Consider the following 27,519-nt stretch of genomic DNA (forward strand, 5'->3'; position numbering starts at 1 on the left):
AGCCGGGCGCCAAGCCCCTCGGGGCGCTCACCTGTTGCAGGAGGGGGCGCAGATCACCCGGAGGTCCGCGGGCCGGCCTGAGCCCGAGAGCGCGCGGGGAAGCGGCGAGCGGCCGCGGCTGCGGCTTGTTGGCGGGACGCAGCAGCTGCTGCCCGGGCCCCGCCGCCCGTGGGCCCCGCCCCGCGGCGCAGGGAGACCCCACCCCTCCGCCCCCCGCCGCGCCGCGCACGCAGCGAGCCCCTGGCGTGGGAGCCTGGGCCGGGGTCCAGGGCAGCGCCCCCGGGGAGGCGCGAAGCTCCCCGCGGCTTCCTCCGCCAAGGGCGTCGAGGCTGTTCGGCGCCCACGTGAAGGGGACTCCAAATGGGTCATGTCTCCGTCCCCACTTCCCTGCAGAGACCTCACCGCGACGACAGGCCCGCTTCCCCGCCCTGCGGAGGGCTGACCCCCGCTCCCTGGAAATGTCTTGCCGGGTTTCTCTTCCCGCTGCCTCGCCGCATTGGGTGGCTGCCGTTAAAAGCTGGGCTCCGGCTCCAGGGGCACCAGACCCCCGTCACCAGCGGAGGATGCTGTGGCGGCCCCATGTCCACCGTTCCGCAGCCGGGCTTGCAGGCCTGTACCGCTTTTCCCAGTCGCCCTCCCCACCTCCCTCCCTCTCTCCGTCCTGCTCAGGGGTCGACCCACCCTGCGGAGCCACCTGGACAGCACCCTCTGACCCAGGGGCCCCGACCCGCCCTCCGTGCGCGGCAGTCACTGTCCTAGACCCTCACCGCGGCCCGGGGACCCAGCTCTGTACCTTCCTGGAGCAGGTCAACCCTGCCTCGTGCTGGAGCTCTCCCTCGACACCGACGCCCCTGCAGTCTGCCTCACACCCGCGTGCACGCACACTCGCAGACTCACACGCACACACACTCACAGGTGGTAGCTGTCCCCGGGCACACTAGCAGCCCACGTCCCCTCCCCAGCAGCGCCCGGGCAAGGACACGAGGACCAGGGCACAGGTATGCTTTATTACTTCGTCTCCACAATCGATTGTCCTCAAGAATGATTCAGACCCCTTCCCACGCGTTTATAATTTATGAAGAACCGGCTTACGGGGTTCCAGGTGCTTCCCGAGGAGCCAGCTCGCCTTCCCGAGACCACCGGTCGTTCTGGCCCCCACTCCTCCTCCTGACCCCTGACCTCAGGGATAAGAGCAGGCGCATCCAAGAGCCTGTCCCACCTGGGTCTCCTGCTGAGAACGGAAATGGGGGTCCCACAGTAGTAAGTCAGCCCTTCCCAAGGCCCCGCCTCCAGGAGGCCAGGTCCACTTGGATGAAGAGAACAAGGCACAGGTGTGAAGAGGAAGCAAAGTCAAAAAACGGAGCTGAAGACGGGGGGTCCTCCGAGGCAGGTCACCGCCCCTCACCTTTCCTTTCTCCCAGACTTACCCCCAGGCAGTTGGGTCTGGGGTGGGTGGAGGTGGGCGCGGCAGGTGAGTCCACAGCAGAGGGCTGGGGCCGGGAGGTCCTGGCAAGAAGAGGCATGGCCCCCAGCTGTCCACCCCCCAGGGTCCCAGACCAAGCGTCAGGGTTAAGGCCTCACGGCTCCTGCCCCCCTTTCCCGTGGTCCTCAGGCCAGCCTGGCACCCGAGCGGGGCGCTCGTCGGCCCTGCCTCGCGGCTCAGCTCCGGTAGCTCTTGAGCAGGTGCCCGGCGATCACCAGCCTCTGGATCTCGCTGGTGCCTTCATAGATCTCGGTGATGCGCGCATCGCGGTAGTGGCGCTCGGCCGGCATCTCTGTCACGTAGCCCATGCCTCCCAGGATCTGGATGGCCTACCGGGGAAAGCGGCCCATCAGGAGGGAAAAGGCCGCGCCAGGGGCAGGATCGGCCACACTGGGGGACCAGCAGGGGCGGGGACGCTGGCCCACTTCCTGCCACTCACCCCCCGGGGCCTCGCCTGGCGCCCCCCTCTCGCACCGGGACGCTCACCTGGTGGGTGATGGCAGTGGCAGCCTCCGACGCGGCCAGCTTGGCCATTGCCGCTTCCTAGGCACAGGGGACGGTGGGGTCAGAAACTCCTTCGGGGGGGAGCCACCGGCACATGGCGGTTCAGCGGGGCCGGTCCTGGGGAGCCTCCCCCTGCAGCAATAAACCCACAGGCCCGAGGAACTGGAACCCCACCCAGACTTCTCGCTCCACACACCAAAGCTCTGGGCCATGCCTGGGGAGACCCCTTCCCCACAGGCACCTTGGTGAAAGGCTTCTTATTATCCTTCAGCATGGCAGCACGCCAGGTCAGCAGCCGGGCGCTCTCCAGGGCCAGGGCCATGTCCGCCAACTTGAACTGCAACAACCCAGCCCCCCCCCCACCCCGCAGCAGTCAGTGGCCGCCCCTCCCTCCAAGGAGGGGGGTGGGAAGAGGAGGGAGAACCCGGGAGCCAGAGAGGAAAGGCCGAGCTGCCCTCCCTCCAGCATCCGGGCTAGGCTCCCCGTTACCTGGATGCTCTGGAGCTTGGTGAGGGGCGCCCCAAAGGCCCTGCGATTCTCGGCGTAGTTCACAGCACAATCGAGGGCGGCCTGGGCGATGCCCAGGGCCTGGGAGGCGATGCCAATGCGCCCCATGTCCAGGGTTTGCTGTGGGGAAGGCCCCGGTCAGTGGCTGGCCAGCTGGGCCCCAGGGCCCCCGGCCCCACCGCCAGGCTCACCATGGCTATCTTGAAGCCCATCCCCGGCTCCCCCAGCAGGCTGTCCTTGGGGATATGACAGTCTTCAAAGATGAGGTTGGCCGTGGATGAGGCCCGGATGCCCAGCTTGTCTTCCTTCTTCCCCAGCGTGAGCCCAGGCGTCGGCATGGGAACCAGGAAGGCACTGATGCCCTGCAAGGCCCAGACACAGGCAGAGATGTTCTCAGAGACTGGCCCCGCCACACCCCTTACTCAAGGGCACCAAAGCAAACCGGCCCCTTCCCGCCACCTCCCTCAGACCTCAGCCGGGGCGCCCTCTGCTGGCTGCTCAGGGGAACGTGCAGACTCGGGCCTCAGGCCACCAGCAGGCCAGGGAAGCAAAGGGGCCGCCCCAAGGGGTGTGAGAGCAGGGACAGCTCCACTGAGCCACAGGGAATTCGCATCGAGAAGCTACGAAATATCTGCAGCCCAGAGGTCTCCCCGACCCTCTCCCCGGGGTCCCCACCTTGTTCTGCAAGGATCTGTCTGTGCTGGCGAAGACGACGGCGGCGGAGGCCTCCCAGGAATTGGTGATCCAGGCCTTGGTGCCGTTCAGGACCCATGAGTCCCCCTCTGCTCGGGCAGTGGTGGAGGCGGCTCCCGCGTCGCTGCCGTTCCCTGCCCCCCACACAGATTCAGAAGCCACTGTTGCCGCCAGTGAGCAGGGGACCCAGCCTGGCCCCCAGCTCCAGCACAAAGAATCAGGGTTTTGGCTCCCAAGAGGAAGCTCCCGGGCCACACCAGCAACCAGAGAGCCCTCAGAGACTAGTCCAAGAGGGTCCAGGGGGCGGGGGGGCAGAGTGGGGCATCTTCACGCCCAAGGGACCCCAGAGCCAGGCGGCCAGAGCCCAGCCCCCACTGCCCACACCGAAGGCCTGTGCCCTTGTGTCTCATGGCCCCGCTCCTGCCTCTGCCCCAGCGGCAACCCAGCCCCAACCCGACTCTGTCACTCTGATTCTGCACAAGGCACGGGGGCCAACCACGGTCCCACCGTGGTACCTGGTTCACTGAGCGCAAAGCAGCCAATTCTGTCGCCACCGGTAAAAGGGGTGATCCACTGTTGCTTCTGCTCCTTGGAGCCGAACTTCAGGATAGGCCCCAAGTAGAGGGACTGTGGGGGTGGGCGGAAGGGGTGCGTGGGTGGTCAGAGGGGGACTGTGGACCCCACTCCAAGACCCGACCTGAAAGAACCGAGCCCAGAGGAGGTCGGGGGCTGGGCACCAAAGCCCGGCCATGCCCAGGACACCAGGACACGTGGCCAGAGTGCCCACCTGCCCATGGGAGCCTCCCTTCCACCTGTGTGTCCCAGGAGTGGGGACTCACGTTGTTGACACTCATGATGACTCCTGTCGAGGCACAGCCCCGGCTGATCTCCTCCATGGCAATGGCATAGGCCAGGTAATCGAGGCCGGCGCCGCTGAACTCCTCAGGCACATCCATGGCCAGAAGCCCAAGCTTGCCCATCTTCTTCACCTGGCCGCAAAGGGAGGATGTCATGGCAAGGGCAGCTGGCGGCCCATGCCCACCCCTCCCAACTCCAAACCCTCCTGCTCCTGAGCCCGTGCCTGCGGAAACTCAGGCCATGTGGTCCCATCCACCCACCCCCTGATCCCCGAGGCCAGACGCTGAAGACCCAGCCTCAGCTCAGGTCTGCCTGACAGCACCGTGCATCCAAGCTGTTCTGCCCCCCACACTCCACACGGGCTCACCTCTGTGTCCGCAGCCACAGCCAGCAAGCGGGCAGAAGGCACAGGAAACCTTCAGGGGCCCCCAGGGTAAGGAGCAGGACAGCACAATGCCATACAGACCTTCTCTCAGCTCTACACACATACCCCTGTCTCCCCACCACAGGGCCTTTGCACGTGCTGTTTCCGGTCAGTAATGCCCTTTATCAACTAGTTGTTGTGGTCTCCTTCCCTCCAGATCTCAGCTCAAGCCTCACTTCTTGCAGCTCTCCCAGAACCTGTGCCCTTCCAATGCGGGGCTTATGCAGCTGGAAGTTCACACCTATTACTCTGCTGGTTTGGGTTAAGATCCTTCTCCCTGGGGCGCCTGGGTGGCTCAGTCGCTAAGTGTTTGCCTTCGGCTCAGGTCATGATCCCAGGGTCCTGGGATCGAGCCCCATATCGGGCTCTCTGCTCAGCGGGAAGCCTGCTTCCTCCTCTCCCACTCCCCCTGCTTGTGTTCCCTCTCTCGCTGTGTCTCCCTCTGTCAAATAAATAAATAAAATCTTTAAAAAAAAAAAAATCCTTCTCCCTGACCATGAGGGCCAAGACTGGTTTTTGCTCACTGCGACATTTGCAGTGCCCATGAATGAGTGAATGAATGCTAAGAGCTTGGAGTTTCTGATTTGGAACAACAATAACAGTAACCGTCAACCAGCAAGTGCCTACTGTGAGCCAAACTCCGCATCTGAGTCTCTCCAGACCTCAGACACATGGAGCAACCTGCTCGGGGCCAGAGCTCATGAATAATGCGGCCGGACCACACCCCAGTGACTCCAGGGTCACAACCAGCTCAGCACAGCGCCCAGCTCCGCCCCTGTGACGTGGGACAGGTGAGCCTGCATTCTGGGGGACCGACACGGACCACACAGAACCTACTGAGCTTCGAAAGGAAGCAACTAAAACCAAGTGCCCGTGGGGAGCAGCAGGGGGCACAAGGAGAAGGGCAGTGCTGCTTTCCAAGAGCCCCTCGGTGTCATTTGATTCCTGGAACCACGTTCTTACACTATTTGGACTTAAAAAAAGCAAACATAAGAATTTTCACAATATTTTCTCATTTTTCTATAATTAATATTATTTCCATGATTGTAAGTGCTGCACCCCCTCCGCAAATAGCACCTGCGTCACGGGACTGTTGAAGGACTGAGAAAATGCATATCAAGTGTGGAGCCCGGCGCCTGGCGCAAGTGGGACGATGGGTGAACGCGCTTCCCATCACGAAGTGGCTGACGAGTGGTCACCCGGACGAGGGTGAGCGGGATGAGGAGCACACGCCCCTCTGTGGAATTCTTACCAGCCTCTGCCCTGAACTGTTACCATGGGAAACCCTCCTACAAGCCTCCACGCTTGGGGTGGCCTTACTCCCCACTCAGTGTCTCCCGAAAACACCTGGGGTGGGGGGGGCAGACACTTCTTGTCCCCGGGGTGGCACTGACCTACCGAGCCCACAGAGCTGATGGCGCCCTGCGGCCACAAGAGGGCAGACGCGGGTGCCTCCGCAGGGGAGATGCCGTTAAGGATCGTGGATTATCCAGGGGACCCAATGGCATCTCAAGGGTCCTTACAAGCGAAGAGGGAGACAAGGAGAACGAGAGGTGACAGTGGAAGCAGGTGTCAGAGTGACCCTAGTGCTGGCTGGAAGGGGGTCACGGGCGGGTAGCGCAGGCGGCCTCCACATGCTGGAAGGGGCAGGACATGGACCCTTCTCCACAACCACCAGCGTGCTGATTTCGGCCCAGCGAGACCCACTTCGGATTTCCAACCTCCAGGAACTGTCGGATAATAAGCCGCTGTCGTTTTAAGCCGCTAGTCTCTAGTCTGTGGTCATCTGTCACAACAGCGCAAGAGGAAACTGACAGTTTCTGAGCCTGGGTGACTCAGTTAAGCGTCGGACTCTTCATTTCCGCTCAGGTCATGATCTCAGGGTCACGGGATCGAGCCCCGGGTTGGGCCCCGCGCTGGGCACGGAGCCTGCTTAAGACTCTCCCCCGCCCACAACCTGTCCCCCGCTACCTGTCCCTACTGCTCACGCTCTCTCTTAAAAAAAGAGGGGGGACTCAGAGGTACCCCAGATGTGTCACTTTGAGAATCTCTAAAAAGACAAACATTCTGTGGTGACCACACAGCTGTAGCGGGAGGGGTGGGCCTGCTCAGAGACCCTGCAGCATGGCGGCGGGCTGTGGTCTACACAGCACCGGATCTCATTCCACGTGGGGGCGCACAGGGCCCGGTGCCAGCACGAGCAGGGCCTCAAAACAGAAACCGTCAGACTCACCCTTCAAGGCAGCCAACAGACCCACGCCAGGGGGAACGCGGCCTTGCGCTGGGCAAGGCGGTGCGGGTCAGGAGCCTGGGCCACACTCCCGGGGGCTGGAAGCACGCGGGCCTCCAGGATGCACGCGCAGGCCTCGACAGGTGCCTTGCCGGAAGGCTCTCTCTGGCCTCCCGGCAAAACTGTCCCATGCTACAAGTGCCACCGAACCTCCTCTTCATCCCACAGCCCTTCATGGTACATCCCTGGAATGAAGGACGGAGTCGTCCCACACCCCGCAACTCCACTTCACCCCAATTAACAAAAAGGGAACCGAAATCCCCAGGTGGGGTGTGGGCAGAGTGAGGATGATCCGTCTTCCTTCTGCAGGCGGGGGGGAGCTCCACAGAGAGGCGACTCCTCCGGGACATAGGACGTCAAGCCACGTCCAGGCCACAAAGAAGCCAGAGCTTGGGGGCCCTCTCCCCTTGACTGCGCCCCCCACCGGCTCTCCTGACGGTTCTCGCTGCAGGAGCTCACTGCACCCCGACCAGTCACTCCCCTCAAGTCTCACCCAGGTCCACTCTGCCCCCACTACTTGCCACCAGGGTTTGCTTGAAAAGCTTCCAGCTCCAGCTTGCTGGAGGGCAGGAGCTCGCCCATACCGGACTCAGAGCCTGGACGCAATCCGGCTCACCCAATTTCATCAGTGATGCCTGGCTCTGCTTTTCCCAACCTTTCTACTCAGAAAGCCCAGGGGCGCCTGGGTGGCTCAGTAGGTGAAGCATCTGCCTTCAGCTCAGGTCATGATCCCAGGGTCCTGGGATCGAGTCCCACATCGGGCTCCCTGCTCAGCGGGGAGCCTGCTTCTCCCTCTCCCTCTGCTGCGCCCCCTGCTTGTGCTCTCTCTCTCTGACAAACAAATAAATAAATCCTTAAAAAGAAAAGAAAAGAGGTCACCAGATCCCTGGCATGATGCTACAGCCAGCTCGCAGGAACATTCTAGGGAAAACACAGAGACAGAACAATGCTGGTGGTGTGTCCAGGCAAACAGACCGGCGGCGGGGGAGAGAGCCAGCCTGGCAGCCCAGGGAAGAGATGACAGCATGGAAAAGAGAAAGAGACCGGGAACAAGACGCAAAGCAGCGGAAACAGGAAGAACATGTGTGTCCCTCCCGTTGGGGAACGTTGAGCGGGCACTTCCTAGAGACACACCGCCGTAAGGTGCCCCCGGAGCTTACGCCTTCGCAGAACCAAACGTATCCTGAGTTTGCATGAGCTCAACACAGTCAAAACTGACTCCCTTCAAAGGATCCGATCTCCTCGCTTGCCGGAGATTTGCTGCTTATTCAAGGGAGAGAAGCCCTGTTCGCCGCCGCCTCGAGTGTCCGCTGGTGGCCGGCGGGTGCTGCGTGCTGGGCCAGGACGGCCACGCAGCGTCACCTCGCCTCCCCGCTGCGGACTGTCGGGCTCTTCCCGAGAGCACGGTGTCATGTGGACAGGGACGTGCGGGCGTGCGCAGGAAGCCGACCGCCCGAGACAGCACAAAGCACCGTGCTGAGGCCAGCCACAGAGTCGCTGTGAGGAACAGGATGCTCCCAGGACACAGGTGGAGGAATGCGCTTGGGACAGAGGGGAGGCGGCATTCGGGACACACTTCCAGGGTGGAATTAACAGGACTCAGTGGGTAGGAGGAAGAAGACAACGGGGCATGGTTCTAGAGGTTTCTATGTGGCTAACTGGGTCAGGGAAGCACCATCACCGGAGAGAGAGCACGACAAGGAAGAGTGGGTCTTGCACCTGCTCTAGTAAAGTTATTCAATAAACAGTCACCAAGTGAAGGAGAAGAAATGGGGCTTGGTTTTTTGTTTTGTTTCGTTTTTAAAGTAGGCTCCACACCCCCACATGTGGCTCGAACTCATGACCCTGAGATCAAGAGTCGCACACTCTACTGACTGAGCCCGCCAGGCCAGGGGCTCAGTTTTACACAATAGATATACAGCCCCCACGTGCTGGAAGGCTGGTGAGTCCAAAATCAGTTGAAACACCGTTTTATTTCTTATTTCCCTTTATAACAAAGTAACATTGTAAATTTTCCTTTGTTTCCTTTCTTCTTCTAATTCTTCTTCTTCTTTTTTTTTTTTGGTTTGAATACCAGAAAACTGAAGCTCAAGTGTAGGTTCCCAAACCAGCCAAGCAAGCAGAAATTGGCACTAGCCTTCCACCTAATTCTTGGCCTCCCTCAATTCTTCTCCCCTTGAATCTTCCCCCATGAACCCACTTTTTCTGGGGGAACCGGGTGGACAAAAAATTCTTCAGGAAAAAATATTAGAAATCACTAACTAAGCACCTACTATAGGCCAGGCGGGCGCTCAGGGGTCTGTATCTGGCTCCTCCCATCCTACCTGTGGGGCTGTTAGGCAAGAAACTTAACCTCTGGCTTCAGTTTCTTCATCTAAACACCGAAGACTCTTTGAGTAACTTCCCCGGAGTGTTGTGCTGAAGACATAATGCAAGCATCTGGAATACAGTAACCCCCAAATGATAGCTATTCCTGTTCTTATCACCGTTTTATTGGGAAACGTTCAGTGGTATTATTTTGATTTGGGCAACCTGCCATATTATCTGTGGGTCTAGTTCTCTGATCCCTCTGCCCGCGTAAGCCCTGGATTCCCTTCGGTACCTGGGAGCTGAGCGCCATCCAGAGTAACAGAGCCGGGGATAAAAGCACAAATCCAGCAGGCTTCCATTTGCCACGAAGGGAAGCAAACACGGATTAACCTCTGCGTCCCATCAGCCGCCAAGACAAGAGTCCGGGGCACGGGAGGGGTGGTGGCAAGATCAGAAGATGAGGCACAGCTCCTCCCTAGCTCTACAACCCCATGCCATTCAAACAGCGGCTCCTTCGTCATCTCCGAAAAGGGGAAAGTGCAAGCCGGATGCGTGATCAGCGACACGAAAACACCTAGACCAACACAGACCCAAAGACAGACGCCATCACGACTCAGAGCTACGGCCGTGCCCTGGGCAAGTCCTGATGAGCTCTCCCGGCTTCCAGAGGGAGGGAGGCTGATGCCGTGGCCGCCTCCCTCCACACCTGTGTCTGCCACTGCTCCGAGGGGTAGCTTGCAAACTCCCAAGCCCCAGGAAGCCAGGAGGAGATGATAAAGCCAGAGGACTAGTTCAGAGGAGCTTGGGGGAAAAAAGTCTGTTTCTACTGCCAGCTTTCTTGCCCAGAGCAAATCTAGGCCTGTCATCTTAGTAAGAATTTGAGGGAACAGAAGAATAGCGGAGGAAAAGTAAATCAAGCCATCTGTCTTTTGGTAGGAAAAGCCCCAACACACAGCCATGTCTCAGGCAACTGCTCTGGGGGCAACGTCTTGAAACTCCTCTCGGCTTGTTCCCATCCTCTGCTCACCGAGAGCTGGAGTTTGGTCACATCTCCATTAATGGCACTGAACGGTAAAGGGAACGTGCTGGGTGGGGTCACAGAGCGGAGGGCAGAAGGGTAGTTTAGGCCCTTGACGGGAATATTTCCAACTAGAACAGGCCTTCCCTGCCCGCCAGCCGGGCTTCTGGGCCAACCTCGGGGAAACTGGATGGAGAAGGAGGTCCTGGAGCCAGCCAGGCTTGGGATGTGAATTCTAGCGCACAGATCGGTAACCTTGGAAAATTACTTAACCCCCCTCTGCCTCAAATTTCTCAACTGTAATAAAAACAATCATAGTGTTGCCAGTTCCCACGTCCCCAGGACCAGGAGGCACCAGAATTCGACATGTGTTGGCTCATTTAATCCTGGCAAGCATTCTAGAAGCCAAATGGGGATCAGATTTGCAGGTGAGGATGTCCTCAGACCTAGCCTCAGACCCTTTTGGGATGACCCAAAAGTTACCCGAAGTTACCCAAACAGTGTCAGTGCCCGGACTGCCATCTGCCCACCTCACTCGGAGCTCCCCGTGTGTCGCCACAGTCCGGGCACGGTGCCCAAGACACTGTGAACAGCATGGTATTTTCTAAGCTGGAAAAGTGGCCCCAGAGCCCAGGAGACATGAAATGGCAATCAGAAAACTCTGGAACTCCTTAGAGTGACAAACAGACCAGGAGAAGAGGCCAGAAAGATTTACACCTCCACAAATCCTTTACTGAACAAATATTTGTTGGATATTTATGCCGTGTGCCACAGGGCTTGCCAGGCCCTGGGGATCCAGCAGAAACATCTTACCCAGGAAATGATGGAGGAGCTGACTGCAAGGGAAACACACGGAGGCACGGGAAGGAGCACGCTCCCTGGGGTCTCAGGGTCGGGCAGAAGAGCTGGGCCTCGGCCCTCACTCGGCATCTCATTAGCTCCATGACCTGGGGCACAATATTTAACACCCCCTCCCCCAGTCCACGTGAGTTCACCAACTATCCAGCAGGGTATGTGATACTTGGACCCTCACCTCACAGGTTGATTGTGAGATGCAGATGGGCTGTCACACCTCGAGGGGCCCAGAACCGGGCCTAGCCCCCGGCGGGCATCCTGCAAGCGCTAACCGTGGCTAGCAGCACAATGCCTGGCCCACGGTAAGCGCAACGCCCACCCACCATTATGACTGTTATTGCGGCAGTTAAATCCGGCAACAGGCCTCGTGCTGGATGAAGGAAACCTCCAGAGCATCTTCTGCGTTCCAGGACCCACCTTAGGATTCCTGGCTTGGAGTCTCAGTGCCTCTGGCTGTCCCTGTCACCGCCAGTCCCGCAGTGGCTGGCAGACCACCATCGGGGGCTGCTGAGGTTGGAACTCTCACCTGGGCCGCCGGGAAGCGATGTTCCTTGTCCATCTGGGCTGCAATGGGAACCAACTCCTTCTCAGCAAATTCCCGGCACGTCTGGCGCAGCATCTGGTGCGTCTCTGGCAGCTCCACAGACTGGTAGATAGTATGTAACCAACGCCAGGCCCGAGGACGCAGAGCTGTGGGCAGGAAGAACAGGTAGTAGTGGGAGGGGAATGCAGGAGGTCCTGCTGCATGATCATCATGGTAATGGCCATCCAGTGACTCAGCGGGCCTACCCCAGGGATGATTTTGCCCCCCGGAAGATATCTGGCAACGTCTGGAAACATTTCTGGTAGTTGTAGGGTGGAATGCTCTTACTATGGAGTGGGTAGAGGCCAGGGATACTGCCTAACACCTTACAAGGTACAGGACAGACCCCACAACAAAGAATTATCGGCCCAAAATGTCAATAGCGCGCTGTTGAGAAACCCACACCAACTGAATGCTTCCTCCACTTGCTACACAACTATCCCAGTCGATCTTCAGGACGACACCAATCGTACTAAGACCACAGCTTTGCCACCTTAGGCAAGGATCTTAACTTCACTGAGCCTCCGTGCCTAGAAAACCTGGTGGCCAGCAGTACTGAGCTCCTGGGGGTGGGAGGGTGAAAGAGATGCTGACTGCAGCACCAGCACAGGGCCTGGCAGACACAGCCCTCCACGGGGGTCCCCTTACTGTTGTCCTGCAGGCAAAGGAAGCCCTGGCCACGTGAGAGAAATAAGCTGGGAAAGGTGCGGTATGAAATAATCAACAAGCCCGAACAGTTACTGAAAGCCATCTGACAGGCGCTGTGCTGAGTGTTTTACCCAGCCTGCGTGCGATCTGATCCTTGTAACAACTCCACGAGAACAGGGACACATCGCTGGGACCATTTTACACACGGGCCAAATCCGGCGGACGGGCCGAGCGTCTCGCCCAAGGTCACACACGCAGAGTCTGCGTTCAGACCCAGGCCTGGCTCGGGAGGACGGGCGCCCCTGGGCCTCCGCGCCGAGGAACTGAGCGGGGGTTGGGGGGGCAGTGTGTCTGCCACGGCGAGAGCCGGGCGGCGGGCGCGGGTCGGAGCGGGAGCCGGGGCCGTGCAGGCGCCAGCAGCGGCCCAAGTGGGGCAAAGGCCGCGCGCGCTCCCGGAGAGGGTGCCGTCCGGCCGCCGGGACTCGAGCCCGCTCGGCCGGCCCGGGCCGCCGCCGCCCCGCTGTGCAGAGCCGGAGCGCACTCACCTCCGCGGCTGGGGCCGCAGGCCCGGGCGAGCAGCGTGGCGGCCATGGACGCGGACGCGGCGCGGGGTTTCTGTTCGGCGACCTCCCGCGGGAGCGCTCCGGTTCCGGGCCGCGGGGGGCGGGGCCAGGGCGGGCCGACACGCCCCCTAGCCCCGGGGGCAGGTCCCGGCCCCGCCTCCCTCCCCGGAGCGCTCAAAGCGCTCTCCAGCGTTTGCGAGGTCTCCGCGGTCCGCCCTCATCCTTTCTCCAAACCCTTGGACGGTGGCCCATCTCTCCTAAAATCCAATTCCGCGGCCTAAAATGCTCCATATGACCAACCTGCGCCTACCTCTCCCGCCCCGTGTCCACCGTGCCCTCACTATCTTTGCTCCAGCCGCACAAGGCAGCTCCAACACTCCGGCTTGTTCCTGCCTCCGCGACTTCGCAATCCCTGTTCCTCTACCTGGAAGGCTCCTTCCCTCCATCCAGGTCTCACTCTGACCACACATTCTCCACCCCAGCGTTTGTTTTATTTATTCCTGGCACTCAGCGTCTGACATCTTCTTGACTCCTCCCTCTAGTCTGTGAGCTCCGAGAGGCACAAGGATCTTGTCTTGCCCTGATGCTCGATATTCAGCCCCAGCGAATTGGGCTGCGTGGGAGGGGGATCTCTCTCCTCCAGAAGTTGTGCAGGTGGGGTGGAGCTGTCACCCCCTTATTCCACTGTAGTCCCATCTGTTTCACCCCCAGTCGTGGGGCAGAGCCCATTTGGGAGCAGCGGGCACTGCCCCCAATGCCATGCATTTGGCATCCTCATCAAGACACCTTGACCCTCCCCAGGAAACTGGCGACTCCAGTGCCCTGACAAGGGTCTTCCCTCAGCACAAGCATGAGTCAGACTTCCACACCCTCCCGGGCACCCACACATCCCTCTATCCATCTTTACGCCTCTGTAACTCAGCCAGGCACGGGTCCCCACCACTGACATGCATGCCAAAATTTGTCTTCCACCAAGACCTTGCTCTCCCTCCCCAAGATCAATGAAAAGATGCAGCAAAGTCCTTAATATGTTACCTCTCATTTAAAAGAAAGCCTCTAAATCCACAGTACTTTAGACCCGAACGAATGACTGTGGTTGGCTAATGCTCTGAGGCCTTCCTTACCTTTCCACTGCCCCACCTGGTGCCAGTCCTGGGTGAAAGAAGAAAGGAAAAAGCAGGAGAGGGGGAAATCAGTGAGTGGACATGGGCCAATGACTGCTTCGGCTGCCACAGACCATCCAAACCAGACTTAGTTCAAAATTGTATTGTTAGTTACCTTAAACAACAATGTTAGTTTAATATTAGAAGTATGCCAATTTCCCAGTAAACACAGAAACCAGACAATGGTTTCAAGGGAACTGGCCTTTGAGGGAACTTTGGGGGGTGATACAACAGCGCTGTATCATGATTGTGATGGGGTGATATGGCTGCGTGCTCGTCCAGCTGCATCTTAAACCAGGTGAATTCTACCGCAGTTAACGCATACCTCAATAACCCTAACATTAAAATACTACATACAGGGGCGCCTGGGTGGCTCAGTTGGTTAAGCGACTGCCTTCAGCTCAGGTCATGATCCCGGGGTCCTGGGATCGAGCCCCGCATCGGCTCCCTGCTCAGCAGGGGGCCTGCTTCTCCCTCTCCCACTCCCCCTGCTTGTGTTCCCTCTCAAGCTGTGTCTCTCTCTGTCAAATAAATGGATAAAATCTTTAAAGAAAAATAAAAAATAAAAAAAATACTACATACATTTTTAATTCACAAAGCCCCCCAGCAAAACAAAGCAAAAATATTAAACCTAGAGCCCAATACTGTTCCCTGATCACCCTAAAAACCAGCAATACTCATTATTTACAGAAAGGTCATTTAAAGAAACTTGGAGCCCACCCCCACCCCAAACCTGCTCCCCCCCAGCAACCCACGGGGCCCAGTCACGGGACAAGAGAGGACGCATGTACTGTGAAAATCTTTTATTACTGTCTCTTGTGGCAAAATAACATTTTGTACAAATAAGTCACCTAGTTTACTTTGGACACAAAGACAATACAAACTGGAATGAGGATCTTAGGTGAAGGGGAAAGAGGAGGAAGGACAGATCAGGTCATTGATGTTTCTTATATTCTGTGAAAAATAGATTTACAGGGGGAAAAAAATAGACTTTCACAACTTCAATGACTTTACATGAGGCTTTGTAAAACAAGGGGTAAATCCGCCTCCACCAGACCCTTCTTATGGCGAAGACGTTCTGTAACATGGAATGTGAGGAAACGACGAGTGGCCGACCAGGCCTCACGGCGGCTACGGCAGCTCCTCTGCGTCAGGAATCCTTGGGCCCTGGCGAGGAATCTATGCCGTGGGTCTGGGGACAGACTGTCTCCAGTCCCCAAACCTCACTGCCATTGTGGTGACAAGAGCCACCAAAAGAAAGTAACTTGACAGAGGAAAAAAAGAAAAGAGTACCCTGGGAGCCTACTGGGGGTGGCAGGACACACTAAGGCAAGACTCCCCCAATTTGTCCATTACACACAGCCTATTAAATCCATCCCAGAAATGAATTCCACTTCAACTGGAAAAAATAGGTCGATGATTACCCGTCACTGCCATTTCAAGGATCACCAGTCTACGGTGACCCCCACCTGCCCTAAATCACTGCCCCTGCTGGAGAATCAGATGGCCCAAAGGCTGGAATGTGTCTTCGGGGAGTTCTGCAGGCCCCTGAAAACTGCCTTCTCCACAAGGGATCGCTGAGCTAACACATAAGGACAGGGTGGCCTACTTTAGCCCACAACTACTTTTATTGGTTATTTCTTCTGTTTGTTCTTTAGGACAAAATGAAATCAACAGGGATCTTCTTTGGAGAAGCAAGAAGAGCACTGTAGCCCAAAGGCTCCGAAGGAAAAGCGAGATGCTCTTCCTGGAGATTCCCAGGCGGAGGGATAGGAGCAGGACAGAGGAAGAGGCGCAGGCATCTGGCCCCGTGGCGCCGGGTGGGCCTGCCAGGCTGCCGGAATGCGTCCCTCCAGGAGCTGCCACCCAGATGCCAGCTCTGACCAGGAGGCAGGGTGTCCCCGTGCAGGTCACTTTTCCCCTCCCCCGGCAGCACCCCCAAGACAACTGCTATCACCAGCCCCGATTCCCTACTAACATGGCCTCCTGATTCAACTTCTGACGGCTTCGGCTACTTTCAGAGAAAGGAGGACTTCCAATTCTTTCCCCAGGTCCGGTACAAAAGCGTGAATTCCAAACTCACTCTGGTTAACCCCCCAGACTGGTGATGCTTCTCCAGATTTCCTGAGTAGTGAGACACAAGAATCCGGACTCCCAGGTACAGAACACCAGACAGACCTTCTGGAGCAGATGGTGTATCTCTGTCCTCCTGTCCTCCTGGACACAGACGGAGCTCATGGCCTCGAGATGGTCCAGTGAGACTAAGGCAAGCTAATGGGGAGGAGGACACGGCCCGACTCAAGCCAGCATGCCTAGCTCCCCTGTGCTCCCCCTAGCAAAGGCTAACACCGCATAGAAGAGACAGCCCACTAGTCCACACGGCGTGGTCTGCCCTGGGACACATTTCCAAGACACTCTATTGAGCAGAGCTCTGGACAGCTCCAGAAACCACATCCTAGATAGTAATTAAATATCAAATAGTAGAAAATCTCCCAATTAGGCTACTGTCCAATAGAGAAGGGGTGGTTCTGAAGCTCAGTATGCACACACGAGTATGCTAGAGGAGCCACAAGGAGAAACCAAGCAAGGAGGCAGTATTGATGTCTGTCCACAGATGAGGAGGGAAGGAGGGGGATGCAGCTTTTCCCAGCAGCACGTGGGACAGAGCCACACAGAAGGCACCTGGGTTTGTGGTCGACTCCAGTTCTGAGAGTCACCCGTCTGGTGATGAGTAACCCATGTGCAGGGTGCCTGGTCTCTTCCCTCCCTCAGTGGCTGGATCCAGTGCCAGCACACAGGAGTAAGGGTTTTCTCAGTGGAAAGCTGCCAGCATCTGGCACAGCCCAGACTCTGGCCTGGCACAGAGCACTGGGCCAAGGTTCAAGGCCACTCACACTCTAGAATCCAAAGAGGGAGCAACACTGGTCAGCGAATGCACAGGGGGCTTCTTGGCAAAGTGCTGGCCCTTCTATCCTGGGCCCCGTGTGGCCTTTGTCCCAAACATCTTGGGAGACTGCTCTCCTTCAGCTACTATGATGCTTCACAGTGACTATTCCCACATGCCCGGGCCCTTCCTCCTGCTACCTTCCTATCAATGCTAAACCCTGGCCACAGCAACAATCTTATCAGAGGGTCAGCCACCCCAGTCAGACAACCAGGAGGAGCTGAGCCTATCCAGGAAGGGCCTGAGGACAAAAGCAGCCCATGAGGATGTGCAGGGAAGGTTTTCTGAGAACACCTTTTGAGAGCCACCTCGGCCTACTTCATTCATCTTTTCCAAACACCCAAAAACATTCCAACTAGCAGTATGAAGGATCGGAATATGCATTACTGAGGTCTGACCTGCCAGGATGGTTCCAGAAATTATTTCAGGAGAAAGGCAGACAGGAAAATCCTCCTAAATAAGAAATCTACAAAGAGTTTCAGAGGCAAACCCACATCATAAGCCAATCCTGCAGGCTCTCCTGTGTAGAGAAAATCAAATCCCTCCTTTAAGTAGCTGCTGGTCCGTAACTATCCCGGGCCCTGACATGAGCCAGATTAGCCCCAGGCACCTGTTTAATACTATCAGAAGTCTAACCACACATCACATATGCTGGGAACACCACGGTCATCTTATAAAACCTCCCCGAAAGAAGACCAAGGAAAAAAACAAACAAACAAACCAACACAAAATACACGGCCTGCTGTGGCCTCAAGAGATCCTACTGTTCCAAGAGCACAAAACTGACAGTCTATTTCAGGAGATACTCAAAAGTTAGGAGCGAGGACAAGCAGAGCAGCTCATCTTTCCTCCAAAAAGGCAACAGGAGGGCACTGCCAGGCTGAAGCCTTGGTGTGTCCCCAGGAGGGCTGGTGGAGGAGCCTGGAAGTCAGACAGAGAAGCAGGCCTCGCCACAACACGGACCTTTCAGTCTGGCAACCCTAGCGGCCCCCGGCGCCCCCACTCTTGGCACCCCTCCACCACGCCCTTTCTTTCCAGTTGCTTTAGAACTACACACAAGCTGAGGGCAGACTATGCCGACAGCAACACTGTAAGTGGGAGGAGGAATCGCCTAGAAGAGGCCCGGCTTTCAGCTTCTCACCGTGCCTGGAAGCTACGGAGAAGCCGCTGCAAGCCGGCCGAGCCCCCTCACCCCGACGCAGCTGCGCCTGCAGGGACCCAGGCTCGTCAGCACAACCAGCAGGCAGCTAGGACAACAGGAAAATAGACTTTCTTTTTTCTCTGGACTCCAGGAGCCTGACCCTAATCCTCTAGTACCTCTGCGACCTATGGGGCAGGGAAAAGGGAAGAAAAAATACTGGGGAAGAAAACAGCACTGCTTGGCCCCTCTCTTGAGCACAGGAAACTACCACGCCCGCCTTGGCTTCCCGGGACCAGGCTCCAGATGTGTGTGGACGAACACAGTTCAACCACCTCCATGTGCCAGGACCTTGGGCCACAGCAAAGCACCTCCCCGTCCACTCCTGCAGCAGTCACTGGCCTCCATTATAGGCATAGTCAGCCTTGTTGTGCATTATCAGCTTGTTGTCAACAAAGTAGAAGCTGTCAGAACGGGTCTCATAGGGATTTTCAATCATCAGACGAACTGCAAGTCAGAGAAAGGGAAACAGCAAAGACATATGTGTGAGTCTGCCCCCTGGGCTAGGTGGGAAAAAACGTAGCATCCCCTCTGTAATTCCTAAGCCAGCGCTCCAGAACGTGTGAGCGTACTCTGCCAGAATAGTGAGGTCAGAACAGAGGGGGGCGGGCTTGGAGAGCTGGAGAGAACCACAGAGGCCCCCAAATTAAATACAATACCCACTTCAACATAAGGATGCAATCAACTCTGACATGGCACTACTTGGGCATCTCCAGCCCTTAATCAGAACCCCAGGGAAACAGATTACCTTTTTGCCAACATGGACCACCGAAGACTGTTTATTCAGTACTTCTGGTCTGTTCCCCATCTCTAGACATTCTGGTCCAAATTCCAAAAGCTGTGCCTCACTGTGCCCACCCCCCACGGGCATCCCTGACAACCAAAGGAAGCCTAGGTGTGCGTGAGTGCAGGGGGACAAAGGGCGAGGAGCCTTTCACAGGCATGGCTCAGGGTATTAAGTTGCCAATGATCCAGCAAAAGATCTGCTTGTCTTGGGATCCAGATTTAAATCTTCTGTTTGCTCAGGCAACTGCCCAGACCTCTTTAGCCATACTAGAGAGTCAAGATAATTAACAGTCACAACCTCTGATCGGTTTTGAGTTAATGATCACATGCTATTTTGGCTCCTCTGGAGGAAATGCGCTTGTTTACCACAGTTCTCAAAAGATGAAACGGATTGTTTAAAGTCCTTTGAACCCACTCGGGCCAAAGTTATTTGGTTTATATCCAGAATATTGACCTCCACATTCCTTCAGCTTATTTGGTTTCAAGAAGAAAAGTTCTATTGCCTTGGGTAAAAACTTGAAATACTATACATAATCCTTTCCTGCAAGTATCTACCTATTCTGGCCCAGCTTGGGGAGCAGGATCAGAGGCCGTCATCAACAGCCTGCCCCACGTCAGCAATCCTCATTTTACCTGGAAACAGCACTGTCAATGTGAGTGGAGAATATTCTGGTTTTCAGAATCTAACAGTTTTAAGGACCTGGGATTCTGAGAAAATATATGTAGTGTATGTAGGTCCTTCCCTACAACTCAGCCAAACTCCCCTGACTATTCACTATTCACAGGATCCCGCTCACACATTCTCATTGTTCTGGAGCCATTTTCCCTGGTTACCAACAGAGAATGCTAACCCAAGAGAGCGCCACCAGAGTCCCAGGAACTGATAAAGCCTGTTCTTTCTCTCGATCAGTCCACCTCTTCCCCTGCCTCGGCTTCTCCCTCTGGGGCCTCCTGAGTTTTCCCTCCTCACAACTATAGGATTACTCTTCCTAAGACATGGCTTCCATCCGGCCACCCCCGCTGCTCCAAACTCTGTAACAATTCCCTTTTTCCTGTGGATCTATTCTGACAGCAGAGGATGAGAAAGACCTCTGATTCTAGTTGGCCCCCAGCTTCACTTCTCCCTCTGACTAAGGAGAAAGGGGAGGGTGAACAAGGAGTGCCGGGCAGGAACCAATGACCAGAACATCGTGGAAAACCAAAGCGGCTCAGAGAGGTGCTCCAGCTAACCCTAGGCCCGGGGATCGTCATGGGCCTCCCCTCCTCTCCATCAGTCACCCCCTTTCCTGCAGCAGGCACCTAAAGCAGATGGCCTGCATTATTAAAACTTTCGATGCTCCCAGACAGGCAGAGTTTGAAACCCTAGACAGGAGCACTAGGAAATGAGAAGCCTGAGGTCAAATGCCTACAAAGGCATCATGTCACCACCTCCCTCCTCTGCCAGATGAGGGTGTTGGACCAGATGGACTCCAAGGTTTGTTCCTTCTAGCCCTAAGAATCTAGAATGATACAGAAGTCAGGGGATACATACTGACATCCTCAGAAAGCTGGGGAAACTCATAGATATGTTCACAAGTGTTCCTACTGCTGGGGATGCAGAAGCCGAAATCGAAGTCAAAGTTTTTCAGCAAGCGTTCCCGGAAATAGTGCCGCTCGATCATCCGGAAGTTTGACACAGGTTTGTCTCCCACTGTGAACTCCACTCTGCAAAATAAACCTCTGTGAGCCCTACTTGGCCTCCTCCCTCCTCTAAAGTCAATCCAGAACCCAACCAAGAACATTCTTTGTGGACAAAGAGTGTTCTCCCCTCCAGAAATACTGGTACTCACGTTGCTCCGACTGTCCGGAGGCGGAGAAAGGCTGGTGTGAACTGATAGCGGACAAAACGTCCTGCACTGATATCCACGTCTCCACCTTCGTCGTCCTCCTCCTCCTCTTGGTCTGAAAGAGCACACAGAATCTTGAGTGTACTGTCTCAGCACCACTGGTCCCAACAGCACAACCAACAAATGGTACTAACACCCACAGCAGGATGGCCAGTAACGACTGCGCATTTGCTACATACCGGGCCTTGTGCTGATCACTTCCCAGAATCCTCAGAGTAACCCTGCGGGGGTGTCATCATCATCTCCATGTTACAGATCAGGACGCAGAAGCTCAGAGACATTAAGTCACATGTCCAAAGTCCCCCAAATAGTAAATGGAGGAAGCAAGGATTTGAACCCAGGGACTCAAAGCTTGTTCTCAAACACTAAGCTATTTACCTTTTATGTAGTTTAAGGGCTTGGGCCATATCCTAAGAGAGCCGGCCTGAAATATAAGCCAGGTGCTAGGCCCCCGGCATGGTCAATAGCATACAGACACGTCTGCTGGTGACGAGGTTGCAGTCCTAGCCACCAACCAGAAGAATGAGACTACAAAGGTTGAAACTAGTCAAAAGCCCAGTTCAAAGAATGCAAAAATTTCTGACAGGCAGCAAAGATAACCCCTAGAAATAACCTTGTTATTTAAATAGAAGATACTGGCCTACAGTCTTGGCATACCGTAATGCCTATTCCGGGCCACGCCAGGTCCAACACTGACCACCTGGGAAACAGTGAGGCAGATAAATGGGCAATGGACCAACGTGTGGGACCTGAATGAGGGCCAGTCTAGTCCATTCCTGAACCCAGAAAGTGGAAGTTCTGTAAAATGAATCAAAGAACCATTCTAATGTGAAAAACAAGGTAGTTCCCACTAGTAGCCATCCAGTGTCCAGCAAAAATATTTTCTCCAGGTATAGGCTGAATATGGGTGCAACTGATGTCTTTTTTAGCCCCAAACATCTCTGCCAATGACAACCCCAAGAGCTTATGGGCAACCAGACTGAGCAGGGGTTCAGAGCCAGCCACTGGAGAGTCCTCGCTCCAACAATGTGATTCAGAGAGAATCAGACCGAATCTTCTCAGGAATTCAAATTCATCAGAACAAGTGCAGCAGGAGGGTACTGATTCAGTGGGAGCATATTCTAAGTGAATCAAGATCCTTAAAGGTAAAGACTGGAGAAGTTGAAAATCAAGGTATTTTTACAGGATCTGCAGCTGACCCTCTTTTTTTTTTTTGAAAGGTTTTATTTATTTGACAGAGAGAGACACAGTGAAAGAGGGAACACAAGCAGGGGGAGTGGGAGAGGGAGAAGCAGGCTTCCCGCAGAGCAGGGAGCCCGATGTGGGGCTCAATCCCAGGACCCTAGGATCATGACCTGAGCCGAACACAGGCACTTAACAACTGAGCCACCCAGGCGCCCTGCAGCTGACCTTCTTGAGACAGTTCAATTTTGTACTGAAATGACTACTATGGGCCCGGCCTAATCCAAATCCACATATCTGAAGCAGCCCTGGGGTCCGTGAAACATCTGAAGTACTGGGACAGGTCACTTAGGGATGTGAATGCCACAGACCCAGGAAGCTGGCTGGCCCTGATCCTCCCAAAACCAGCTAAGCACCCACAAGCTGGAGCCGTTAGGTGCCTTGGTCAGCCCTAGATTATGAGAGCACAAAGGATGCCAGATGGGGTGAGAAGACTAGGGCTCCAACCTTGGCTGTACAACGAACCTGAGCTGAGACCTTCTCAGGAAAGCCTTTCGACCTACCTGGGATACTAATACCTGCCTTACCAAATTTACAGGCTCTTCTGAGCAGCGAATCAGACGAGAAGAGCTTTGCAAAAAGAATTATTAATACAGACCTCGGTGAATACTCTGCAGTCATCCGCGCTGGTGTTCTAAAAACTAATGCCAGAGGGCGCTCCGTCCCCGGTGATGAGCTCCAAGACCGACATGTGGTCCCCTAGCCAGGAATGAGTCACCCTGGGGCTGCATCACAAGCACCGGAAGCATCTATTCAAAGCTAATTTAAGGAATCCCAAGTAGTTCATAGGTCTGGGCTTTCTGTTCATCCAGAAAATGGTGAAGATTAAAATCCAAACTAGGTCTTACAGGGAAATAGGAGGCACTGTTTAAAGGAAAGCGAGGGAGAAGACAGGGGAGCCCAGACCGGGACCCTCAGCATCACCCTTCCAGTGTTCCCAGGACACAAGGCTCAGGGGCACTTTCCTCATTCTACTTTAATTCCAAGGCTTCCTATCCTAAGTGGAGGCAACATGGTAAGATGAACGAGCACAACCTTAGGAAAGTCACTTGGAAATTCTGGGCCTCAGTTTCCTTATCTGTAAAATGGGAATAGTAACGCCTCCCAGAAATGTGAGAATTATAGGACCTGATGCAAACAGAAACACACGTACAACCAGCAGAGGGTAGATACTCAACAAACACCAGCCTCTCGGCGCAGCTTCCGACCAGCACGCCAGGCAGGCCAGGTTTCAGGAGAAGGCACTGCACGGCCATGCTGGAGGACAAGCTGCAGGATGCAACGGTTCACACAAACGGGAGCCTCGGAGACCTTCTCAAGTGGCTGCGACAATACTGAGGCCTACCTGAAACACAGGGTTTGGCAATCTCAAAGAGCACTGTCCCTGTCTCCAAGTCTCGAATTTTGAAACGAGTGAAATCAATACTGTAGATGTTATCTTCGGGTTTACATAAATAATCTGAAAATAAGAGAGAGAGAGAAAGACAAATGCTGTTTAATAATCCTCCAAAACTATCATTTCTTGCTTTGTCAAGTTTTGAAGCAAACTCAGGCTTTTTCTTCCTACACAATTCACTTAAAATACACCCAAAAACTTCCTCTTATGTTACAAGCAAAAGTTGTGTGAGAAGAATAAGGGGATCGAAGAAAGAAAATAAGAGCATGGATTTGGAGGGGATGAAAGATTATCATAACACTTTTAGAAACAGGGATAGTATCAGGGGCTTGCTTTGGAAACACCCCCAAAATGGCCTACAAAGCTTCCATAATCTATTAACTTGATGTCACAACAGAATTTTTTTACAAATCCATTTTAAAACATTTATGCTGATCTAATGGCCAATATAGTGCCTGTTTGCCGGCCGTGAGTATCGCACAGCAGAGATCAGCAAATGTTTTCTGTAAAGGGCCACATCATAAATAATTTAGACTTTGGGGCCACACTGTCTCTGTCACAACTAAACTCTGTCTCTGTAGCAAAAAGCAGTCGCAGACAACCTGCACATAAATGAGCAGGTCTGTAGTCCAATAAAACTATTTACAGACACTGAAATATGAATTGCATATAACCATGTGTGCTGAGATTTTTTTTCCCTCAACTATTTAAAAATGTAAAAACCACCCTTAGCTTACAGACCGTACAAAATCAGGCGGTGGACCATACCCACACAGGTGACAGGGCAGATCTGCTGGGAGGGCACTGGGCCAAAGTGAAGTGGAGTCCCTGACAACCTGAGCAGCTGGTCAGTATGGTACTGATCATAGGAAACTTCCCTGATTTCTTTCTGCGATGTGACTCCTGATAGCATCTTCTTCTCCACAACGCATTTGAGCACTTTTTCTTACACTGTCTGCTTGTGCTAGTTGTTCCATGTTTTACAAGCTGTCTCTCCAGTAATATGGCAAACTTGAGAGCCGCTGATTACTTTGTAAATCCTAAAAAGACTGAGATGGCTTCTGCACCTTTCGAGGGTATTCAATAAATAACTTGCTGAACGGAACACAGACTTGAACAAAATCCAGAGGTCACCACGCTCTGACCTGTGGCTTTCTCCAGTAGGCTGCTGGGGTGAGTTTGAGCAAGAGCACCAATCCCAAGCTCTTACACATGACCTGAGTGCCCACTGAGAATGCCGCTAAGGGCCAGGCATTAGAATGGCCTGATTCACGGGGCGCCTGGGTGGCTCAGTTGGTTAAGCGACTGCCTTCGGCTCAGGTCATGATCCTGGAGACCCAGGATCGAGTCCCGCATCGGGCTCCCTGCTCAGCAGGGAGTCTGCTTCTCCCTCTGACCCTCCCCCCTCTCATGTGCTCTCTCTCTCTCAAATAAATAAAATCTTTAAAAAAAAAAAAAAAAAAAAAGAATGGCCTGATTCACCCTTGGTATCAGGAGAAAGCAGGAGGCCAGAAAGCTCAGGTGATGAGCACTTCTGGACCTTCAGAGCCCCATATGAAAACGGGGACAGAACAGAAGCAGTTTTCACAATGTTTCAATAAACTGAATAGCAAGACCTTCTATAGATATACTCAGGCATGCAGAGGACAGGCCCAACCCAATGGAAAGGGGGGGACATTAAAATATCAAGAATCAAGTTAAACCTATCAGGAGATGGGAATTCCTTTTCATACAGGCTGGACCAAGGCCCACTGTCTAAACTCCTGCCCCCAAATGACTGGAGCTGCCACCAGCTACCTGAGGTACACCTGAGCAGCCCCAGGCTGACAGCTAAAGCAATTCAGCAGGTAACGCTGTGGCAGCCTTAGATCCACGGAAGGAGTGCTGGTGTCGCAGGGTTAGAAATCTGGAGGGCGGCAAGGATGGGCAGGGCAAGCAGGGTCTAACCTGGGAGAGGGGGAAATAGCAGCAAGAGAAAGGGTGGCAAGTCAGGGCTTGGCTTGGAAGAGAATATAAAAAGGGAGAAGAACCAAGACGGGGTATGCGGGGCACCTGGGTGGCTCAGTCAGTTAAGCCGCTGCCTTCGGCTCAGGTCATGATCCCAGGGTCCTGGGATCGAGCCCCACATCTGGCTCCCTGCTCAGCGAGGAGCCTGCTTCTCCCTCTCCCTCTGCCTGCCTCTCTGCCTACTTGTTCTGTCAAATAAATAAATAAAATTTTCAAAAAAAAAAAAAGAAAAAAGACGGGGTGGGCAATGTATTTCTTCCCACCCTTCCTTATTGTCAATGAAACCTTGTAGGATGGTTGCATTTTACACAAGAAATTCTTAAACCCTGACACATTCTTTTTTTTTTTTTTTTTTTTTTAAGATTTTATTTATTTATTTGAGAGAGAGAGAATGAGAGACAGCATGAGAGGGAGGAGGGTCGGAGGGAGAAGCAGACTCCCTGCTGAGCAGGGAGCCCGATGCGGGACTCGATCCCGGGACTCCAGGATCATGACCTGAGCCGAAGGCAGTCGCTTAACCAACTGAGCCACCCAGGCGCCCAACCCTGACACATTCTTAATTCACTAGAACAGGTGTCAAAAGCGAGATTCACATTTTAGACTGGGTACATAAACTGAAACTTTATTAACATATTTTCTAAAGTGGCAGGTTTAAATTTGCATGAAACGCCACGGCAATATGTTTGAGGAAGGAAGGGCCCCCCTGCACACAAAGGGGCAAGGCTTGGGACCAAAGGAGTAAGGGGGCCAAGGCAGGCTGGAGAGGGGGCTGTCAGGGGACGGAGTGGAGGGAAAGGCAGAGAAAGCAGGTAGGGGTCCGGGCGGGCAGAGCCTGCAGAGGCTGGGAGTGGGCAGGTTGAGGGAGCCTGGCTACGCAGGAACTTCACTGATAGCCGTGGGTCTTCCAGGACGAGGGGCGGCGGTCCCATTTAACCAGGGTCAGGAGGTTCCGGTTAAGCTAAAGGGGCTCCCTACCCAAACGGATCCAGCTGAGGAGGAGAACGGCCCAGCCTGGAGGCCCAGCTGGGGCCCGCCCAGGAGGAGCCTGGCGTGGCCGGACACAGGGGAGCGCGGTCAAGCTCAAGAAGAACCCCTTCCCAACCAGGTCTGGGTGAGGGTGGGGAGCGCAGCGCCGTCCCGGCAGAGCGGCGGGCGACGCGGCCTGGCCGGCCGAGGGGGTCTGGGTGGACCCCCGGGCCGGTCAGGCGACCAGCGGCCGACTCCGCTGAAGGCGATAAGGGGCCCAGGTCCCGGAGCGAGGGCAGGGGCGCGGTCGGGCCGGCACTCACTCTCGGTGACCCGGCTGAGGCGCAGGACGTGCTCGGGCCGGATGGTGTCCAGAGCCAGCAGCTCCTGCTCCGTGACCGCCGCCCCGATGCCGTCCTCTGCCGCGTGGTGGGGCGCCTGCCGCCGCGCCTTGAGTCGGTTCAGCACGCCGCCGCCCGCCTTCTTCTTCTCTTCCTTGCCGGCCACCAGCCCCCCAGGCCCAGCCGCCGACCCCGCGGCCGCAGCCTTCGGGTTCGACCCGCTCATCGCTCCGCCGCCAAGATGGCCGCCGCCTCCGCAGCGCCGTAACTATGGAGAGCGGGGGCGGGGTCCGGGGGTGTTACCTGGGGGCGGGGCGGGGCGGGGGCGGGGGCGGGGCGGGGCCTGCGGGCTGCAGCCAGCCGCCTCTGCCAGCTCGGTCCCAGCCAGGTGGTGAGCCCTAGGGGTGGCCGGGGGTGCTAACCCCCCAAACTCCATCAGGCTCCGAAGGTCACTCCAAATGTCTTTAAAATATTTCACACAAATGACTTTCTGTCATATAAACTAGGCAAGGCATCTTGAGGAAATGTTTTCTAATCTGTAGCACAGAAGTTAAAACAAGTGCTTGCTATGCAAAAGCAGCTTTCCCAATTAGATTACCATTTCTAAACCCTACTGTGCCAAGCTTTGAGCTAGACATCGGGCTAGATTACAGGGAATGTAAGAATATGAACCAAGACAGGGATTAGGTCCACCCTATTCACTACTGTATTCTGGCAGCAGAGCTAATGCCTGACACGGTCGGTGCTCAGTAATGACTGAATGAGTGAAGGCATGCCCCACAATAAAGGAGCTCCCCCTTTGTTGGGGAAGACTGTGAAGTACATAATTCATTATGTGGCGCTTCCTCTTGACC

General features: G+C 55.2%; 2 protein-coding genes across 4 annotated transcripts; both read right to left on the bottom strand.

The window, feature by feature from the left end:
- Nucleotides 1–986: 986 nt before the first annotated feature.
- ACADS (acyl-CoA dehydrogenase short chain) lies at nucleotides 987–12,844 on the bottom strand. Of its 2 annotated transcripts, XM_036078668.2 has the most exons (10): nucleotides 12,719–12,844; nucleotides 11,469–11,632; nucleotides 4,027–4,176; nucleotides 3,703–3,814; nucleotides 3,170–3,321; nucleotides 2,686–2,856; nucleotides 2,477–2,614; nucleotides 2,229–2,324; nucleotides 1,970–2,026; nucleotides 987–1,812 (listed from the first exon to the last, which is right to left on the bottom strand). In XM_036078668.2, the coding sequence occupies exons 1-10, from the start codon at nucleotides 12,762–12,764 to the stop codon at nucleotides 1,660–1,662; spliced, it is 1,239 nt and encodes a 412-aa protein (XP_035934561.1). In that variant the 5' UTR covers nucleotides 12,765–12,844; the 3' UTR covers nucleotides 987–1,659. The 2 variants fall into 2 exon arrangements, with proteins under 2 accessions (XP_035934561.1, XP_077917019.1); XM_078060893.1 differs by lacking the exon at nucleotides 12,719–12,844 and having other exon boundaries at nucleotides 11,360–11,496.
- Nucleotides 12,845–14,687: 1,843 nt separating this feature from the next.
- Nucleotides 14,688–26,935, bottom strand: UNC119B (unc-119 lipid binding chaperone B). 2 transcript variants are annotated; one of them, XM_036078669.2, is made up of 5 exons: nucleotides 26,648–26,935; nucleotides 23,301–23,414; nucleotides 20,657–20,768; nucleotides 20,359–20,531; nucleotides 14,688–18,488 (listed from the first exon to the last, which is right to left on the bottom strand). In XM_036078669.2, the coding sequence occupies exons 1-5, from the start codon at nucleotides 26,889–26,891 to the stop codon at nucleotides 18,376–18,378; spliced, it is 756 nt and encodes a 251-aa protein (XP_035934562.1). In that variant the 5' UTR covers nucleotides 26,892–26,935; the 3' UTR covers nucleotides 14,688–18,375. The 2 variants fall into 2 exon arrangements, with proteins under 2 accessions (XP_035934562.1, XP_077917020.1); XM_078060894.1 differs by lacking the exon at nucleotides 23,301–23,414.
- Nucleotides 26,936–27,519: the final 584 nt, after the last annotated feature.

This window comes from Halichoerus grypus, chromosome 13, assembly GCF_964656455.1.
Source record: "Halichoerus grypus chromosome 13, mHalGry1.hap1.1, whole genome shotgun sequence".
NCBI lineage: Eukaryota > Metazoa > Chordata > Mammalia > Carnivora > Phocidae > Halichoerus > Halichoerus grypus.

Bases quoted from the DNA above. Each gene is read 5' to 3' on its own strand.
- ACADS (XM_036078668.2), bottom strand. From the start codon at position 12,764: ATGGCCGCCACGCTGCTCGCCCGGGCCTGCGGCCCCAGCCGCGGAG. The intron at 3,322-3,702 runs GTACCACGGTGG...TGTGGGGGGCAG, and splicing joins CTTTGCGCTCAGTGAACCAG to GGAACGGCAGCGACGCGGGA. The intron at 2,027-2,228 runs GTGCCTGTGGGG...CCCTGTGCCTAG, and splicing joins ATAAGAAGCCTTTCACCAAG to GAAGCGGCAATGGCCAAGCT.
- UNC119B (XM_036078669.2), bottom strand. From the start codon at position 26,891: ATGAGCGGGTCGAACCCGAAGGCTGCGGCCGCGGGGTCGGCGGCTGGG. The intron at 23,415-26,647 runs GTGAGTGCCGGC...TCTTATTTTCAG, and splicing joins CCTCAGCCGGGTCACCGAGA to ATTATTTATGTAAACCCGAA. The intron at 18,489-20,358 runs GTATGTATCCCC...TCTGACTTGCAG, and splicing joins CCAGCTTTCTGAGGATGTCA to TTCGTCTGATGATTGAAAAT.